Genomic DNA, 21,543 nt, shown 5'->3' with positions numbered 1-21,543 from the left:
TGCAGACATTCAGGTGCAGACCAGTGGTTAAGTCCTTCTTCTATTGTATTTCTTCCAGCAGGGATCTGAATTGCTGGGCAGCTCTGACATATTTATCCTTGCACGTGGGTTGGCAAACAGGTGGGCACCCCTCACTAATGTGGCTAAGGGTGCCACCCTCTAACGTGACCACTTCCTGCGAAGTGTGAAAAAAATTAATCCCAGAAAGCAACATTTCCTTGTAAGTTACATCCGGCTGAGCCCACCCACTGGTTTCCCCAAAACACCCCTTCTAGCCCCTCTACTAATCTAATTACTGAATCTTCCATCTGGCTGGGGGAGAAGGAAATGGGTTAGGTTAAGTTTCTGTCTCAGGTGGTTTCCCTGGTTTGAAAGCAAGTTTTGCCACTCTACTCCATCCCTTTCTGCTCTGCCATCTGCTGCATCGGTTCTCATCCCACCGGATGCTTAGTTTGTTTCAGCCCAGACAACTTCACACCTCATTAAGGTAACTTGGCCCAGGCTGCCAGAGAATGAGCAATCAGGAAAGAGCACTACGTGGCTGATTTTGGTAACTTTCAGAAAGAGTTGTGAAACACTTTCTCTGTGCTATTTATAATAAATCCAACATTGGCACATTGTTAGATGTATTCTAACTTCTAATTTGATATCAAACATTATATATTTAGCTCTTTCGAAACTTTATTATTTTTAAATAAAGCCTCCCAATGTTAGCCTATCAAGCTAATGTGCTACAATGGGGAAAAATACTTTGGCTGTTTTTCCCTCACCAGGGCTGATAAAACATCTTTTATAAAGTCCCTACTTGCATATACACTACACCCATCCCTTGGGGCACCTAGAGCAGACCTTAGGGGTGACATATGTAAAAATAAGGTAGTTTGAGACTTTGGAAGTACTTTTAATTCCAAAGACGAATTTGAGGTTAATTTTATTGTAAAAGCAGCCAGCATGGCAGGTCTGCCTTTAATAGGACATCGGACACCACAGCTGTGCACTCATGGGTGCCCTTACCACAATGGGGGCCCTCAACCTACATGCCCTACCATATACTAGAGACTTAAAGGTAGGTTGTCATAGCCAATTATAAATACGCCTAAATTGCATATACCCTTTTAAAACATCATAGGCCCTCGGACTGGTTATCAGTGCCCATTGCACAGTCAGAGGACAGTAACAAGCAGTATCAGTCAAAAAGTTTGGGGGTGATCAGGGACAAAAGGATGACTTTTTTACACTTTTTATTTCTTTGCTTCTCACCTTTTTATGTTAATGTTTCTTAAGATAATACTATAGCCCTCATATGCTGCTAACAGGTTGCTTACTTGCCACTCACTTCATCTGCAGTGCACGGCATGCCATGTGATCACTTTTCCAGAAGACCATTATGGAATGCATTTGCCCAGTGTATCATTGATTACAAGATAGCCATCACGTTGGTTCTAATTGTGGTTATTAGAGCCAGGATTCCCTTGGGGTGATAGTGTGCTTTACAAATACACATAACGTGTGAATTTTAAAAGAATTGTATTTACAATGCCTAGTTGTATTCTTCCTATTTAACTTGTAATTGTTGTTGCATTTGTGTGTGTTATTGTGGTTGTGTTAGGAATGGAAGGTGATTGATGCAATGATGTGTGAATGCAAAGATGAGTGACATTGAAAGTATGATGACTTACTGAGTTTCTACATCGCTCAGTGACACAAAAGGGACTTTCATTCATAAGCTAGACCGATTGGCATTACCAGTACCTCTTTTGTATTGTGAATGACATACCTTCATCCATCCCAACCAAATGCAAGAAATATACTTCCACAAATTTTAGTATAAAAATATACTATCAAGCATTTTATGCATTACATCATAATTCATCAGCTGCCAAGAAAGCATTTATGGTCTTCTAGTTATTTGGTGACTGCCGCAGAAAGCAAAATTCTTTCTTCAAGTTAAATAGCAAGCACTGGCAAAGCCAGTAGTTATCATTGAAAATGCAAGCCAGACCTACTGGCTGTGCAAACACTGGTGTTTTTTGATCCCACTCCATTGTGTGCAAAGTGTCAGTACTTGCATCTTCAAAGGTGATGGAGACTAAGGGCCTGATTTGTACTTTTTTTTGTGCCGCATTTGTGTCATTTTTTTGATGCAAAAGGAGCCCACATTTACACGATTCAATTATATGTTGTACATTTGCGCCGCATTTGCATAAAGAAATGACACAAATGTGGCACTAAAAAAGTATAAATCAGGCCCTAATAATCTGAAATCTGAGGCCGCAAGTGCACATTGGTAGTCATGGAAGCTAAGGAGGTCTCACTATCCATACCTTGTAACCTCTAAATGCACTTTGTGGTTTTCCAAATGTTTGTTTAGGAAATGGTGAATGATACAAACCTCTGCAGACACATCTACCATGTCTTCACCAAGGATGCAGAGAACCTCAGGGAGATTCTGGGAACCACTGATGTTATCAACTGGAATCAATGCCTTCAGATAGAAGGTAAGTGGAGCTGAATGTGTGAACTGGATATTGCAGACTGCATTGGCTATATACGGAAACGTACTTTACAAAGTGGTCATCACCACACAATGCCTCCACCACGCATCCATTTCCATGCATGCCTTTACAATGAAATAGTAAGTATATATCAGGCACGAAAATATCGCCAGTAGGTAGTTATAGTTAGGCATAGTTTCGATAGGAAGAGTGTTTTTTTGTTTTCATCGACCATTGAAGGTGTGGGGTAGTTGAAGTTGAGGGTGGAATTCGACCAGTGTTCCCTCAATTATTAGTACCGGCTAGGTAGGGATTTGTGATAGGAGGAGAGGAATGTGTAAAGAGTGTCTCTAAACGGGTGGCTGTGTTAAACAAGGGGGGGAGTTCCTTTACGGACTAGGTGGTCTCACACACATAATAGTGTCCTGCTTCATCATTTGACCTCCTATCCCCACCCAGGTGCCACCTCCAAAAGGATATTCCCATGTGGCAACTGCAGTGTGTGTGCATTCACTAAGAAAACCCTCACAGTGGATCTGGGTCTACAAACACCTTGGGAACTAAGACAGATGACCAACTTCAACAGCAAGAATGTTGTCTATATGATAACTTGCCCATGTGGGTTGAAATACATCGGTATGACAACTACAAGAGTAGGCACACGCATCTGCGAACACTGAAGAACCATTCGCTGCAAAAGAGATGCCACGAGACTGACAGAGCACTACATCACCAACAACCACCACCCCAACCATATGGAATGGGTGGTACTAGATCAACTCAAACCCACAGTAACAAATCTAAAACAAAAGTTACTATTTTACGAACAAAGATGGGTATGGAGACTGCATACCGACACATCTGGACTGAATGATAGTATCCAGTGGTCCGCCTTGGGCTAATGGGCATATCATATCACTGTTCTACCACTCTAAACTTTTTCAATATATATATATTTTTTTTCATATAAATTTTAGTGTGAATATCATCTCTCCCACAACAAGTACCCTTTTGTGTAATCCTTTTTTGAGCAGACATCCTCTGTGTGACCTTATTTGAGTCCCAGTAGCCACCTTTCTATTGTCTTCCTTCTTTTCCTATTGCTTCCCTTGCTCTTTTCTTTTCTCTTTTCTCTTTTCTCCCTCCTCCTTTCCCCCTTTTTTCCCCACCCCCTCTTTCTATTCCCCGTTTCCCTCCCTTCCACTTCCCTCTAACTTCTTGTCCTGTTGTTTTTTCTCCCATTTCTCCCCTTCCCTTTTTCCCCCCCTTCCCCATCTTCTCCTTTTCCCTTCCCCCTTTTCTCCCACCCCCCTCCCCCGCCGCTTTTCTTTCCTTCTGGTCTCATTCTTTTTCTCCCCCTTTTTTCCCCCTGACACGCTGCAACCCCCGACGTGTCATCAAGACCAGCTCCTTCGAGCTGAACCTTGCTCCCATGGGACTCCAACTTCCACCGTCCCGGGGAACCACATGACACGCCGCGCACCTCGTGGCTCGTCATCTTTATGTGCTTCGCCATGCCCTATTCACAGGACATGGCTGAAGCGAACCACGGGACTCCAATTCCCAGAGTCCCGGGGAGCCTCATGACGTGCCGTGCACCCCGCGGCTCGTCCTACTGATGCGCTTCGCCGCTTCCCAGCCTTGGGATGCGGCTGAAGCGACCACACCTTCATTACCGGCGTATCAGGGGTGCACCCCAGACGCGCCCTCAAACGCGGCGCATCTTTTGAGCGTGGCTCTCCCTGACATACCCGGACTTCCAGGAGCGCCGCAAACATTTGTTGTACGCCGGACACTGCCGACCCAGCATACATTCTGGTTTCCACTCCTACAGCTACCTTAAATACCAGGCCCACCTTCAGCTCGACATCACAGCGGTCGAGCAGCGGCATGTGGGTACTGTCATCGGGTATTTCCTTTGGAGTGGTAAGTCTTTATTCAGGCACTGCCTGCTTTTTGGATTTCACCTGTCCTCTGGCAGGAGGTAAATCTCTCTTTCACCCCGGTTCTGTGGCAACCCCACTGAACACCAGCATTATCTTAATACTGCTGGGCTTGTCCCAGCCCTCTTGTTCTTTTCTCTTCTCTCATTTTCTTTTCTCTTTTTTCCTTTTTCCCCCCCCTTCCTTTCCTCCTCTCCCTTCTCTTTTCTTATTTGATTATTCTCGCTTTCTCTCCTTTTTGCCCCCTCTCCTTGTCCCCCCTTTTTCCCATCAAGAGTGTGACTACAAGGGAAAACCCCACCCCGGGCATTACCCAGACCAGATGCCAATCGCACCTATTTCCGGGGTAAGTGCATGTGTTTTGATTGTCTTTATTTACTTTTACCGTGTGTCCTACCACCATGTTTTGCTGTGTTGTGTGCAGTGGTGTGCCACCCTTTTTATGTAAATCCTTCTAAAACGTTATGTAAAAATTAAAAGGACTTGTAAAAATGTGCATCTTTAAAGTCAGGGCCGGCTTTAGCTCTGGTGGCGCCCTTAGAGACGTTTTTGGCACCCCACACCATAACCACCTCCTCGGATTCCCTCACTACAACCTGGTAAATATGCCCCTCATCTCTCCATAGCTCTCTTTCACATACATTTAATTTGTTTTAAAGCACTTGTAAAGGCTGGCTTTACTAATCCACTCAGCTACCCACATAAAATACAGACCTGTTCTTTGCAGCAGGTACATTTACCCTTCACACTACTTTATGGCGAGTCAAAACTGTCACTAGACAAAACTCCCATGTCTCTTCCTAGAAGGAACATTAATCACAAGAGGTATCTTGACATTTTAATTGCTTCCTGAAGGCTCGATGCACAAGGAACTTTTCAGGAGGTGCTTTTAAATCGCAAGTTCCTAAGTTATTGCTAAACACAGCGACCCACTGAGGTCAACACCACCTAATTCAGGTCAGCAGCAAATGCGGCTGTACTACTCGCATCGCCATAAAGCCGGCCCTGTTTAAAGTGGAGAAGCGTTTCTGCTTATTAGGTCAGATTACATCAGTACATAGGGAGGCATTTATTTTTCCAATAGCTTTTAAACATGAACTTACAAACATTTATGTATCCTACCTTTGCCCAATAGCATTAGTGAAATGTGAAGCACGCTATTTGTCATGTGCAACCTATGTGTGGCCTATCTTCAGACTGTTCATTGAGCAACAATATAATGTATTAACATTAAGCAGTAGAAAGACTTCTGTTTAGTGCACATCCCAAACTCACATATGTCAAGGTCCTCTCATGTGTGATAACGAAGAAAGAAATAAAAGGTTTGCCAAGGATCACACACTGTGGTCAAGCAAGGATGTCAGGCATGAGCCAACGTTGTTGTGTTTCACATTGTGCAAGTCATGTACTAGATACGTGGCAGGAAGAAGCTACATGAAAGCTCTGCTCACTTTGGACTCAAGGGTCCTAAAGACCTAAAGCTAAACCAGAAACAAGGCATATGACTTGAGTCTTCATTGGCTTGTCACCCCTAGAATGCACTGCATTGAAGTTGTATTTTTATCCCAACTTAGGAGGAGTTTGAAATGGGTGAATGTGTTGAACACATGGTGCCTGCAAAAGTGAGTCATTTAGCGAGTATTTTTGAGGCAATCATATAACTATGGTTCACAAAAAATATGGAGCAGGCTCTAGGTCTATTTTATATCCGAAACATGCAATTTGACACAATGCATGCCAGTGCACATGAATGATTGTAGTACCTAAATTCGGACACATATCTAAAGTGCCACTTTGACCTTGTTTCTTAGTGCAGCCATTTTAGTATAACAATTTGATGTGCGCATCTGTCCCACTCAAACCATTTCAGAAATTAACCATGGCATATAAGATTTGTAGATAGATTTGTAATAAGGAACCTGTTTTTTTAAACCCTATTGAAACTTATCTTTCCATTGAAATGCAATGAGGAAGTAATCTGTTCATGCTAATGAAATTATCATGTATAGATTCTATGTCAGGACCAGAGGCTCAGATTATGATGTACACCTTTACTGCACTGCTCAATAAAAATCAACAGCAGCAATTTTTGATCAGGTAAAAACACAGAACTAACTTTCCCATACTGCTATGGAGTAAATACAATAAATCCAGTCAGCATCCAGCAGTGTGGACATAGTCCTTTGTCTCTATCTGTGCTGCCTCTTTTCTTTGCTGCTTACAGCCACATATAAGTATTGCTTCTCCTCTGTGCATGTACATCTGATTATTTCCTGTTTTATCCTGTTGTTCTCTGACTTTGTGAAACCTTCAATAATGTGGTCTTTTATTAGAACCCCGATATTGCTGCGGGAGCGACTGGCGCTCCTTATGCAGCTGTATATTACTGAGGGACACAAGAGGCCGCAATGCGGTGGGGGCTAACTGTCTGGTGGAGCTCTCTTAGAAGACCCCAGGCAGTCTCTGCTCACTGTCATGTGCCTGGCAGTTTCACCTGAAGCTGACAGCACAAGCCACGGAGACTGTGTCAGTGTTCCAAGCCTGGAGACTGACGCCTCGTGCTTCAGGGTTGGTATTCTGTCTGCTTTACGCCCTTGGCTTGCTGCCTACTTCAGGGTCTGTATGTATTATGGCCACGCTGGCTCCGGGGGAATGCTTTGTGCCATATATAATTAATTATGCCTGGCGGGACCTGTATTCCACTTCAGTGATACAGCTCACATCTGAGCTCATCCGTTCTGGGGGACACTTTGGGACACCATCCCAGGCTCTACCCCATCTAATCAGTGGGTTCTGTGTCCCTGCCCCCCCTTGATTGGAGGCCTCTGGTCCCGCCATAATTCACTTGAAGCCCCAGTCTTCAAGCAGACAGAGCCACTGTCACCAAATTTGCTCCTCTAATAGCAAAAATCATGCATTCATCTTCTAATATATATGAGGAGGAAGAATTGGTCTCTGTCATCCCCTGGGATGATGAATTTTACGAGGCATTGGACGCCTCTATCCACAAGGCCGTGGCAGAGGCTATTGCCCCTGTTGAACAGGCCCTCTTTGTGGCATGCCCTGGATGACTTCGCCAGGTCTCAAGTGGCTTTGGACCGAGAGTCCCCTTGTGCAAAAACGTAAATTTCCAGGGGCGGATCAGGATGCTTTTGCATGCTCAAAGAAGGCCTTCCTTGGATCTTTGGGGCCTTGTATTGAGTTGTTACCCCCTCATTCTAACTCCTGTGACATGCCAGGTCTGGAAGACTCGCACGGGGACTCAGAGGACGAGGCAGGTCCTTCGAGACCTTGGCCCCCTCAGCACCAGACAGCACCTCAGATGCTACTACTGATATGTTCTACCTGACAATACTATCTACCCGTGATCAGTAGAGTGAATTCCAAAAGACAAAGTGGCTAAATGCATGGCTTATCACCTACATAAACCACTGGGAAAAGACGGCCATAGCCACTTACATGCTGAATGCCCAGGCCCACTTTGGAGGGCAAGGTTACACAGACTCCGGAAGTAGATGCCCATTTGAACACTTTCCTCGATAAATTCATTAAGGATCTCAAGAAAGGAACAGATCGTTCTTGGCATTCATGCAGAATAAACTCCTTGACGTGGTGGGCTCGCTCACAAAAGTCCTGGATATGGAAGAGAATGCTAAGGTGTTAGAAATGGGGTTTTTGGTTGGCAGTCAGGTTACCCCCTGTCCAAGCAAAAGCCCTCACTCTAGTCAGGGTAAGTCACACACTATCCAAGATTATCCTGTGCCCACCCTCTGGTAGCTTGGCACGAGCAGTCAGGCTTAACTTAGAAGGCAATGTGTAAAGTATTTGTGCAATAAATCATACAATACCACCATATAGCACCACAAAAATACACCACACAGTGTTTAGAAAAATATATAATATTTATCAGGATAATTGTAGGTCAAAAAGAATAAAGTTGCAATGGAAAATTGTAGAGATATCACAGGGAAGTGATATAAAGTGTCTTAAGTCTTTAGAATGCAAACAAAGGCCCTCATTCTGACCTTGGCGGGCGGCGGAGGCCGCCCGCCAAAGTCCCGCCGTCAGATTAACGTTCCGCGGTCGAAAGACCGCGGCGGTAATTCTGACTTTCCCGCTGGGCTGGCGGGCGGTCGCCTTCAGACCGCCCGCCAGCCCAGCGGGAAAGAGGCTTCCACGATGAAGCCGGCTCGGAATCGAGCCGGCGGAGTGGAAGCTGTGCGACGGGTGCAGTTGCACCCGTCGCGTATTTCACTGTCTGCGCAGCAGACAGTGAAATACATGTAGGAGCCCTCTTACGGGGGCCCCTGCAATGCCCATGCCAGTGGCATGGGCACTGCAGGGGCCCCCAGGGGCCCCGCGACCCCCCCTACCGCCATCCAGATCCCGGCGGTCGGACCGCCGGGATCTGGATGGCGGTAGGGGGGGTCGGAATCCCCGCGGCGGTGCAGCAAGCTGCGCCGCCGTGGAGGATTCAATGGGGCGGCGGTACACTGGCGGGAGCCCGCCAGTGGTGCCGGTCCGACCGCGGCTTTACCGCCGCGGTCAGAATCCCCATTGGAGCACCGCCGGCCTGTCGGCGGTGCTCCCGCGGTCCTCCGCCCTGGCGGTCAAAGACCGCCAGGGTCAGAATGACCGCCAAAGTCTCTTTCAAGCACAAGTACCTGGTTGGGAGTGGAAAAATCTCCTCCAAGGGCCACAAGAGAAGAGGTGCATGGAAAAAGGGTGTGTGCATCGATTTCTCCCCAGCACACACGGACTTGCGTCGTTATTTTCCACGCGGGGAAGTCGGGCGTCGTTTTCCGGCGCGTGGACAGTCTCTTTCTGTGGATCGCGGGGATTACCAGATGTCCCGGGTCTGTGCGTGGATTTTCCTGCTTGTTCTCCGGCTGCGCGTCGATCTGCGGGGCTGCGTGCCGAATTTACGACTCACGGCAGGCGTCGCGTCGATTTCTCCTCTAGACTTGGATCCGCGGGGCTGCGCGTTGAAATTACGATGGGGTGTGGCAGTCCTTTGTGTGAGAGCAGGCCCTCCACCCTCCCAGCCCAGGAAGACCCATTCAAAATGCAGATGTATGCAAGTGAGGCTGAGTACCCTGTGTTTGGGGTGTGTCTGAGTGAATGCACAAGGAGCTGTCAACCAAGCCCAGCCAGACGTGGATTGTAAGGCACAGAAGGATTTAAGTGCAAAGAAATGCTCACTTTCTAAAAGTGGCATTTCTAGAATAGTAATATTAAATCCGACTTCACCAGTCAGTAGGACTTTGTATTACCATTCTGGCCATACTAAATATGACCTCCCTGCTCCTTTCAGATCAGCAGCTGCCACTTCAACAGTGTATGAGGGCAGCCCTAATGTTAGCCTATGAAGGGAGCAGGCCTCACAGTAGTGTGAAAACGAATTTAGGAGTTTTACACTACCAGGACATATAACTACACAGGTACATGTCCTGCCTTTTACCTACACAGCACCCTGCCCTAGGGGTTACCTAGGGCACACCTTAAGGGTGACTTATATGTAGAAAAAGGGGAGTTCTAGGCTTGGCAAGTACTTTTAAATGCCAAGTCGAGGTGGCAGTGAAACTGCACACACAGGCCTTGCAATGGCAGGCCTGAGACAAGGAAAAGGGGCTACTTAAGTGGGTGGCACAACCAGTGCTGCAGGCCCACTAGTAGCAGTTAATTTACCAGCCCTATGCACATAAAGTGCACCTTACTAGGGACTTATAAGTAAATTAATAGTCCAATCAGGTATGATTCAAGGTTACCATGTTTTAAGGGAGAGAGCATATGCACTTTAGCACTGGTTAGCAGTGGTAAAGTTTGCAGAGTCTATAAACCAGCAAAAACAGTGTCCAAAAAAATGGAGGGAGGCAGGCAAAAAGTTAGGGGTAACTACCCTAAGGCTGTCAGGTCTAACATGTGTCCCCCCCAGCTGAAAGTGGGGAGAGCTACCCGACCTCCTGGGAGCTCTCATCGCTAAGGCTGAAGTACCTGGAGAGACCATCAGCATTGGCGTGGTCAACCCCTGAGCAATGTTCCACCGTAAAGTCCATCCCCTGTAGGGAAATGGACCACCTCAAGAGTTTTGGATTCTCACCCCTCATCTGCATGAGCCATCTGAGGGGCCTGTGGTCTGTCTGAACCCGGAAGTGAGTCCCAAACAGGTAGGGTCTTAGCTTCTTCAGTGCCCAGACCACAGCAAAAGCTTCTCGTTCAATAGCACTCCACCTCTGTTCCCGTGGTAATAGCCTTCTGCTAATAAAGACTACCGGTTGATCTCTGCCCTCCTCATTTAGCTGTGCTAGGACTGCCCCTATGCCATGCTCTGAAGCGTCTGTCTGCACGATAAATTCCTGGGAGTAGTCAGGGACCATGAGTACGGGGTCCGTGCACATGGCTTTCTTCAGGGCGTCAAAGGCTTTCTGACAAGCCTCTGTCCAATTCACCAACCTAGGTTGTTTCTTGGAAGTGAGTTCTGTCAAGGGTGTTACAATGGTACCATAGCCCTTGACAAATCGGCGGTAGTATCCTGTGAGGCCTAGAAAGGCTCTCACCTCAGTCTGCGTTCGGGGTGGTTGCCAGGCCTTGATAGTTTCAATCTTGGCCTGGAGTGGCTGCACCTTGCAACCACCCACTAGGTGTCCCAAGTACACCACGGAACCCTGCCCAATCTGGCACTTACTGGCCTTGATGGTCAGGCCTGCCTGTTGCAAGGCCTGAAGCACCTCCTTGAGGTGAAGCAGGTGTTCCTCCCAGCTGGAACTGTAGACAGCTATGTCATCCAGGTAGGCTGCACAGAAGGCATCCTTGCCAGCTAGGACCCCGTTAACCAACCGTTGGAAGGTAGCGGGGGCATTTTTCAACCCAAACGGCATCACCCGGAACTGGTAATGGCCATCCGGGGTTGAAAATGCGGATCTTTCCTTGGCCCCCTCAGTTAGGGCGATCTGCCAGTACCCTGAAGTAAGATCAAACGTACTCAGGAACTTGGCAGCGCCTAGCCTGTCCACGAGCTCATCAGCTCGGGGGATGGGGTGAGCATCAGTCCGTGTGACTGAGTTGAGACCCCGGTAGTCCACACAGAACCGGAGTTCTGGCTTCGCACCTGGGGTAGGACAGGGTCTGTTTGTATTATGGCCACGCTGGCTCCGGGGGAATGCTTTGTGCCATATATAATTAATTATGCCTGGCGGGACCTGTATTCCACTTCAGTGATACAGCTCACATCTGAGCTCATCCGTTCTGGGGGACACTTTGGGACACCATCCCAGGCTCTACCCCATCTAATCAGTGGGTTCTGTGTCCCTGCCCCCCCCTTGATTGGAGGCCTCTGGTCCCGCCATAATTCACTTGAAGCCCCAGTCTTCAAGCAGACAGAGCCACTGTCACCAAATTTGCTCCTCTAATAGCAACAATCATGCATTCATCTTCTAATATATATGAGGAGGAAGAATTGGTCTCTGTCATCCCCTGGGATGATGAATTTTACGAGGCATTGGACGCCTCTATCCACAAGGCTGTGGCAGAGGCGATTGCCCCTGTTGAACAGGCCCTCTTTGTGGCATGCCCTGGATGACTTCGCCAGGTCTCAAGTGGCTTTGGACCGAGAGTCGCCTTGTGCAAAAACGTAAATTTCAGGGGCGGATCAGGATGCTTTTGCATGCTCAAAGAAGGCCTTCCTTGGATCTTTGGGGCCTTGTATTGAGTTGTTACCCCCTCATTCTAACTCCTGTGACATGCCAGGTCTGGAAGACTCGCACGGGGAATCAGAGGACGAGGCAGGTCCTTCGAGACCTTGGCCCCCTCAGCACCAGAAAGCACCTCAGATGCTACTACTGATATGTTCTACCTGACAATACTATCTACCCGTGATCAGTAGAGTGAATTCCAAAAGACAAAGTGGCTAAATGCATGGCTTATCACCTACATAAACCACTGGGAAAAGACGGCCATAGCCACTTTCATGCTGAATGCCCCGGCCCACTTTGGAGGGCAAGGTTACACAGACTCCGGAAGTAGATGCCCATTTGAACACTTTCCTCGCTAAATTCATTAAGGATCTCAAGAAAGGAACAGATCGTTCTTGGCATTCATGCAGAATAAACTCCTTGACGTGGTGGGCTCGCTCACAAAAGTCCTGGATATGGAAGAGAATGCTAAGGTGTTAGAAATGGTGTTTTTGGTTGGCAGTCAGGTTACCCCCTGTCCAAGCAAAAGCCCTCACTCTAGTCAGGGTAAGTCACACACTATCCAAGATTATCCTGTGCCCACCCTCTGGTAGCTTGGCACGAGCAGTCAGGCTTAACTTAGAAGGCAATGTGTAAAGTATTTGTGCAATAAATCATACAATACCACCATATAGCACCACAAAAATACACCACACAGTGTTTAGAAAAATATATAATATTTATCAGGATAATTGTAGGTCAAAAAGAATAAAGTTGCAATGGAAAATTGTAGAGATATCACAGGGAAGTGATATAAAGGGGGTCATTCTGACCTCGGCGGTAAAAGGCGCTTACCGCCGGTCAGAAGACCGCCATAACACCGCCGCGGCCGCGGAAAGCCGCCACGGTCATTCTGACCCACAACGGCCAAACCTCCAAAAATCCGACCTCCACTGCAGTCCGCCACATCAGCGGGCAGCGATAAACTGGAGATGACCAAACCTCCACCGTCACGCCAACAGAAATACGCCCATGCCATTCTGACCCACGAATCCACGCGGCGGTCTTTCAAACGCGGTATTCCATTGGCGCTACACACCGCCGCGGTCAAAATACACACCCAGCACCAAAACACAGCCACATTGGACAATTCGAAATACACACACCTGATACACATACACACACCACTCCCACACAATCAATCAACTATAAAACACACACCCACATCACCCACAAACCCCTGCGACCACAATTATTGAGAGAAGGAGAGAGAGACACAGCAGACAAACCATAGCATGACACACTGAGGCACACTACACCATCACACACACCACATAGAAGCACAAAGCACCACACACCAACATACTCATCATCACATACACCACCCCACACCTCACCCACACCACCCCATGGCACCCCAAAGGCACCCACGGTTTTCGGACCACGAACTCCGGGTCATGGTGGAGGAAATCCTAAGAGTGGAACCCCAGCTCTTCGGCTCGCAGGTGCAGCACACCAGTATAGCTAGGAAGGCGGAGCTATGGCAGCGGATCGTGGACAGGGTCAACGCGGTGGGACAGCATCCCAGGAATAGGGAGGACATCCGCAAAAGATGGAACGACCTACGGGGGAAGGTCCGATCGATGGTCTCCAGGCACAACATCGCGGTCCAGAAGACTGGCGGCGGACCCCCACCCACCCCTCCCGAATTTACATCGTGGGAGCAAGACGTCTTTAACATCCTGCATCCTCAGGGCCTCGCTGGAGTAGCCGGAGGAATGGACTCTGGTAAGTCCAATCTCAACTACTATATCCCCCCCACCCCACCAGCATGCCAACCCACACCCCCACCCTCACCCCCAACCCCCCAGCACACATCCTCCCTGACAATGTCTCACCAGCACAACCCACCCATCCCAACACCAACCCCTGCATGCCAACACAAACCCTGGACACCCATCACCTAAGCATGACCACTGCACTTCCCCCCCCCCCCCCCCCACCAACTACCCTCACAACACCTCCCTCAAGGGAATGCCTGCACTGGGGGACAAGGGCACCCATAACACGCACGCTATTGCACACACAGAAACAATAACCAAACTCTCTTATCCCATGCAGGACATGAACGACAACACACCAGCCAGGAGGGTCCAGAAGTGTCCATCCCACCACCGGAACAGGCCCACACTGAGGATAGCAGCTCTGTCGACAGTGAACCTGATGACCAGCCCGGACCATCGGGGACCTCTGGGCAGTCGGTTCCCCTCAGGCAGCCACAGGCCACACCAGACCCGACCCCCTCTGCCAACACCAGCACAGCTCCCACCCAGCGGGCCCATGCCTCTGTCTCTAGGACAGCTCAATCAGCGGTGTGTCTGCCACTACAGGGCACCCAGGCTAACCCAACACCCCAACAACAACAGGGACCTGGGGGCAGTGGTAGCGGGCACACCGTCCAGGGGACAGAGGCCGGGGGAAACCGGGCAGCTCGGAGGGCTGCTGTGCGACAGGGGGGGGAGGAGAGGCCCAGGGAACCCACTCTCCAAGAGGCCCTCACCACCCTCATGGGGGCCTACCACCACTCCCAAGAAACGATGGCGACGGTACTGGCCAGGTTCACTGAGATCCAGGCACAGCAGGAGGAACGCTACATGGGGTTCAGGGAAGAGCTGAGAATCATCGGGACCGCAATGGGGACCATCGTTCTGGCCCTCAACAGGATAGAGGACGCGTTGCGGGACCATGTTGCACCACACAGGGCCCCTGTCACTAGCCCGGACCAGGAACAGCCTACCACCTCCGCCGGCGCTAGTGGACAGGAGGCCCCAACACCACGACAGCCCCCCAGAACCCCACCTCCTGCTGAAGAACAACCACCCCGTAAGAGGTGCCTGAGATCAAAGAAAAAGACAGAGTAGGATGTCAAGACCCCCGCCAGCAGGACATACCCCCATAGTCTGTTTGGAGTCATGCTGTATTATTAACAAATGTATTACATATTACTGTTCAATATCTGTTCTGTCAATTACTGATGACAACATACCAATGTCAATACGCTGTATTTCATGGGCAAACCAAGCAGAAGTCAGGTACTGAGTCAGACAGCACTGAGAAGGGAAGGGAAAGGCAAAAATGAATGAAAAAGATCTGGGGGGAACTACAGAAAGTACAGATGCAGGAGGCTATAAGCAATTGTGAAATGGCGTGGGTGATTCTTACCTGTGTGTTACTGGAAATACTGTTGTATCACTCTGTCCCTATTGTCTGTGTCGTCCTCTGAGTCTTCCTCCTCTTCACTCTCCACAGGCTCCACGGCTTCTACAACACCACCATCTGGACCATCCTCCTGCAGGAAAGGCACCTGTCGTCGCAAAGCCAGGTTGTGAAGCATACAGCACGCCACGATGATATGGCACACCTTCTTTGGTGAGTACATTAGGGATCCACCAGTCATATGCAGGCACCTAAATCTGGCCTTCAGGAGCCCAAAGGTTCGCTCAATCACCCTCCTAGTACGCCCATGGGCCTCATTGTACCGTTCCTCTGCCCTGGTATGTCCTCCCACTGTCCCACCTTGCCACCCTGTCCAACCATGAACTGCCTATGCTCCATCCTTCCACAGGCAAAAGGACAATGCACCTGTGAGACTGAGAACTGGACTCTGCCATGGATATTCCTCCACCCCCACCCATCACCCTTAGAATCACATGTACCGATATCTAGCACTGTAAAATCACATTTTGCACACAAATCTGTTTGGAGTCATGCTGTATTATTAACAAATGTATTACATATTACTGTTCAATATCTGTTCTGTCAATTACTGATGACAACATACCAATGTCAATACGCTGTATTTCATGGGCAAACCAAGCAGAAGTCAGGTACTGAGTCAGACAGCACTGAGAAGGGAAGGGAAAGGCAAAAATGAATGAAAAAGATCTGGGGGGAACTACAGAAAGTACAGATGCAGGAGGCTATAAGCAATTGTGAAATGGCGTGGGTGATTCTTACCTGTGTGTTACTGGAAATACTGTTGTATCACTCTGTCCCTATTGTCTGTGTCGTCCTCTGAGTCTTCCTCCTCTTCACTCTCCACAGGCTCCACGGCTTCTACAACACCACCATCTGGACCATCCTCCTGCAGGAAAGGCACCTGTCGTCGCAAAGCCAGGTTGTGAAGCATACAGCACGCCACGATGATATGGCACACCTTCTTTGGTGAGTACATTAGGGATCCACCAGTCAAATGCAGGCACCTAAATCTGGCCTTCAGGAGCCCAAAGGTTCGCTCAATCACCCTCCTAGTACGCCCATGGGCCTCATTGTACTGTTCCTCTGCCCTGGTCCTGGGATTCCTCACTGGGGTCAATAGCCACGGCAGGTTGGGGTAACCAGAGTCACCTATTAGCCACACACGCTGTCTCTGTAGCTGTTCCATCACATAGGGAATGCTGCTATTTCGCATAACATACGCGTCATGCACTGACCCTGGGAACTTGGCATTTACATGGGAGATGTACTGGTCAGCCAAACAGACCACCTGCACATTCATCGAATGGTAATTCTTCCTGTTCCTGTACACCTGTTCATCGTCATTTGGGGGGACTAAAGCCACATGGGTTCCATCAATTGCACCAATGATGTTTGGGATGTGTCCAAGGGCATAGAAATCAGCTTTCACTGTAGGCAAATCACCCTCCTCTGGGAAAATGATGTAGCTCCGCATGAGTTTCATCAGGGCAGACAACACTCTGGACAAGATCTTTGAAAACATAGGCTGAGACATCCCAAATGACATGGCCACTGTTGTCTGGAATGAGCCAGTTGCAAAAAAATGGAGGACTGACAGAACCTGCACTAGAGGGGGAATTCCTGTGGGTTGGCGGATGGGGGACATCAGGGCTGGCTCCAGCTGGGCACACAGTTCATGGATGGTGGCTCGGTCAAGTCGGTATCGTAGTATTATATTGCGTTCTTCCATTGTCGACAGGTCCACCAGCGGCCGGTACACGCGAGGATTCCTCCTTCTCATCGCAAGTCCCAGCGGACGGTGCCTAGGAAGGAGAATATGGAGTACAGAGTCAATCCACTCACAGGTACGTACAACACAGCTTGCACAGTACAGGTAAATGTATGGGTTGCTATGTTTGTATGTGTGCCATAGCAAGGCCTAGGCCTGTGTGACGCAGTAGAAATTAAGCCATGTGGGCCCTTGAAATGGCGGCTGCCTGACCTGTGAAGTGGGACAATGGGATGTGAGGTCACTGCGCTGGCGGGACACACCGTGGCGGTAGGCGGTCGAAGACCGCTGTGCGAAGATGCATTGGTTAACATTGAAGCCTATGGGTTTCAGGAGCCAATGACGATGTGCGCCGGCGGTCGCGGTACGCACCGCCGCGGTACGCACCGCCGCGGGCGTGACCGCCATTTCCTATCTGCTTAATCACTCGAGACCTGATCATCCACAGGAGAGGACCTATACTGCAAGTGCTGCTGTGAACTCGGTCTGGAAGTGACAATGGCTGCTGCTACTGGTGAAAGGGCCCCCGCCTTCAGTTCAGAAGAGTTGGAGAAGCTCGTGGACGGGGTCCTCCCCCAGTATGCGCTACTCTACGGTCCTCCAGACCAACAGGTGAGTACACTCAGTGCACATTGAATGGGTTATGCCTGTGTGGTGTGGGGGGGATGCAAGTTGGTGGGGTGGGGAGGAAATGAGGAGTGCAACGCACGACAGATGAGAGAATGGGACCCATGGCAAGGTTGGGGAGGGGGGGGCATGTACTCCAAACAGACAGATATGTGACTTTTTCTCTTTCCCACCCTGTACATGTCAAACAGGTGAGCGCCCATCAGAAAATCGATATTTGGCGTGCCATCGCCAAGGAAGTCCGGAACTTGGGGTCCACAACAGATGTGGCACCCACTGCCGCAAGAGGTGGGAGGACATCCGCCGCGGAACGAGGAAGACCGCAGAAACACTGCTGGGGATGGCCTCCCGACCTAGGAGGGGTGCCAGTCGCACCATGACCCCCCTGATGTCCCGGATCCTGGCGGTGGCCTACCCTGCTTTGGATGGGCGCTTGAGGACAGCACAGCAGACACAAGGGGGTGAGCATCTGCACATTCTCCTATCTGTATGCGCAGTGGAGGCGTCTGGGTGGGGGAGGAGGGCTGTGGGTGACATTAGGCCAGGGCGCTTTCTGTAGTGTAGTCCTCTCCCTTAGGCATGGCCCTGTGCCCCCGCCCCCCACCTCTGTAGGGTGCCAAGCGCAGCTACCCATGGTCCAGCATCACCCATTTGCGCGTCTGTTGGCCCTAGACCTGTTGGCCTAGTCAGAAGTACTGAGTAGTGTACCCCTAGGTCGCGACTTAGTGCATGAGGCACCTGTGTCTGTCCTCTCCGCAAAGGGCATTGATAACGCATGCACTCAACTTTGTTTTATTTCTCCCCCCACCCTAAATCTTTGTTTTCTTGTGCTTTAGCATCATCAGGCGGAGGAGATTTGGCGTCGGAGCAAGAGGGAGCTGCAGGTCACCAGGCCCCGGTGGGCACTGACACAGACACCGAGGGCACCAGTGATCCGGAGGGCGAGGGGAGCACCACAACGGGGGCCGGTGGAGACACCAGCGACACGGACACGTCCTCGTTTGGGAGCTCCCTAGCGGTGGCGGCAACATCTGTGCCCCCCGCAACAACAGGTACAGCCGCCACCCAGCGCACCAGCACCGCCCTCCCAGCAGACCCTCAGTCTTCGCTCCGTGGCCGCTCGGCCAGGAAGGCGCGCGTCTCCTTCGCCCCAGGCACCTCAGCCCCTGCCTCTGTTACCCCTGCTGCCCTCAGTGCGGAGCTCATTGACCTGGTGAGGACGGTCATTGTTGGGCAGACTACCCTTCTGAATGCCATCCAGGGGGTGGAAAGGGAGGTGCATCGGAGCAATGCCTACCTGGAGGGCATTCATTCGGGTCAGGCTGCCCATCAACGAGCGTTCACTGCTCTGGCCTCAGCACTGACGGCAGCCATTGTTCCTGTCTCCAGTCTCCCTCTTCTATCTGCCTCCAGCCTGTCTCTGTCTCCTGTACCTCAGCCTATCCCATCCACACCATCAGAACAGCCTGCACACACCTCAACACCCAAGGCCAGCTCATCCAAACATAAGCACCACAGAAAACACAAGCATTCACCCAAGCAACACACAGATGCAGACATATCAACAGTCACTACCACCTCTGTGTTCCCGTCCTCCTCGTCTCCCTCCTCCCTCCCTGTGACGTCTACACTCACACCTGCATGCACACCAACATCAGCCAGTTCTTCCACCACCAGCACACCCTCCACTACAGTCCGCACACCTGCAGTCACCACCCCCACTGGCATTTACACGTCCCCTGTGTCCTCACCCACTGTGTCTGTCACCCCCTCCTCCAAGACACATAAACGCAGGCAGACACCCAAACAACAGCCAACCACCTCACGACAGCCTACGTCCCAGTCACCTGCACCCAAGGACAGCACACCTGACTCTCCTACAACCACATCCTCTTCCTCCACTTCTCTCACCACTACTCCTACCCCTTACCTTGGTCCCAAGAAATATTACCTATCCAATCTTGACCTCTTTCCCTCCCCTGACCCACCCCCTCCAACTGGGAAAAGTCCCAAGGTCACCACAGCCACCACCAGGCCAGCTTCTAAAGTGCAAGTGGTGCATGGCATGTGGAGTCCACCCTTTGGTGGCAGTGACACTTCGGTGAGCAGCAAGGGGACAGCCAGCCCCCCCCAGGCAAGAGGACCCGGAAAGTTAAGGGCCGCCGTGAGCGGACAGAGACGGCTGCCCCCAAGGAGGTAACTCCGGCCACTTCACCTGCCACAACAGCCAGGGGAGGCAAGGGCCCGAGAGCCCCATCTAAGGAGCGGAAGGACAGCAGGGCGGAGAGGACAGCCACCAGGAGCGCAGAGCAGGAGGGCCCCACAAGCCCCATCCCGGCTGCAAGGGACGACACCAAAGGGCCCAGGACTCCGTCCCCGAAGGGGCCTGACCCTGCACGTTTGGAGGGCGAGTGAGCAGGGTGTCCAGGCCAGGTCTGACTCCCTTGACATGCTGCAAGAGCACCGCTGAAGAGGGCCCCGCCGTGAAGACAGGTACCGCTGAACAGGGCCCGCCGTGCAGAAGAGCACCGCTGAAGAGGGCCCCGCCGTGAAGACAGGTACCGCTGAACAGGGCACCGCCGTGCAGAAGAGCACCACTGAAGGGGCCCCGCCGTGAAGACAGGTACCGCTGAACAGGGCCCGCCGTGCAGAAGAGCACCGCTGAAGAGGGCCCCGCCGTGAAGACAGGTACCGCTGAACAGGGCCCGCCGTGCAGAAGAGCACCGCTGAAGAGGGCCCCGCCGTGAAGACAGGTACCGCTGAACAGAGCCCGCCGTGCAGAAGAGCACCGCTGAAGAGGGCACCGCCGTCTCAAGCACCGCTCCGCTGGGCCCTTCATCTCAAGCACCGCTCCGCTGGGCCCTTCATCTCAAGCACCGCTCCGCTGGGCCCTTCCTGTCAAGCACCGCTCCGCTGGGCCCTTCATCTCAAGCACCGCTCCGCTGGGCCCTTCATCTCAAGCACCGCTCCGCTGGCCCTTCCTGTCAAGCACCGCTCCGCTGGGCCCTTCATCTCAAGCACCGCTCCGCTGGGCCCTTCATCTCAAGCACCGCTCCGCTGGCCCTTCCTGTCAAGCACCGCTCCGCTGGGCCCTTCATCTCAAGCACCGCTCCGCTGGGCCCTTCATCTCAAGCACCGCTCCGCTGGCCCTTCCTGTCAAGCACCGCTCCGCTGGGCCCTTCATCTCAAGCACCGCTCCGCTGGCCCTTCCTGTCAAGCACCGCTCCGCTGGGCCCTTCATCTCAAGCACCGCTCCGCTGGGCCCTTCATCTCAAGCACCGCTCCACTGGGCCCTTCCTGTCAAGCACCGCTCCGCTGGGCCCTTCATCTCAAGCACCGCTCCGCTGGCCCTTCCTGTCAAGCACCGCTCCGCTGGGCCCTTCATCTCAAGCACCGCTCCGCTGGGCCCTTCCTGTCAAGCACCGCTCCGCTGGGCCCTTCCTGTCAAGCACCGCTCCGCTGGGCCCTTCCTGTCAAGCACCGCTCCGCTGGGCCCTTCATCTCAAGCACCGCTCCGCTGGGCCCTTCCTGTCAAGCACCGCACCGCTGGGCCCTTCATCTCAAGCCCCGCTCCGCTGGCCCTTCCTGTCAAGCACCGCTCCGCTGGGCCCTTCATCTCAAGCACCGCTCCGCTGGCCCTTCCTGTCAAGCACCGCTCCCCTGGGAACCGCCGTCTCAGGCACTGTTTATGGTTCACTGTGCCCACCATGCCTCCTCCTTGACCAGTGGAGACTGTCATCCACCGGATGGACTGTGGCTTTGCACTCCCCAGGATGGTCCAG

General features: G+C 51.2%; 1 protein-coding gene across 3 annotated transcripts in view; it reads left to right on the top strand.

Annotated features, from left to right (window-relative positions):
• The window catches only part of LOC138287442 (putative glycine N-acyltransferase-like protein 1B), a 253,972-nt gene that overhangs the window by 108,570 nt on the left and 123,859 nt on the right, over positions 1-21,543 (top strand). For all 3 annotated transcript variants that reach the window (XM_069227867.1, XM_069227866.1, XM_069227868.1), the window contains one exon: positions 2,372-2,498. In XM_069227867.1, coding sequence (XP_069083968.1) covers positions 2,372-2,498 — 127 coding nt within the window. The remainder of the gene's footprint in view (positions 1-2,371; positions 2,499-21,543) is intronic.

Source organism: Pleurodeles waltl, chromosome 4_1, assembly GCF_031143425.1.
Source record: "Pleurodeles waltl isolate 20211129_DDA chromosome 4_1, aPleWal1.hap1.20221129, whole genome shotgun sequence".
Taxonomy (NCBI): domain Eukaryota; kingdom Metazoa; phylum Chordata; class Amphibia; order Caudata; family Salamandridae; genus Pleurodeles; species Pleurodeles waltl.
Note: the sequence above shows the minus strand (reverse complement) of the source record. Positions and strands in the feature narration are given on the sequence as shown.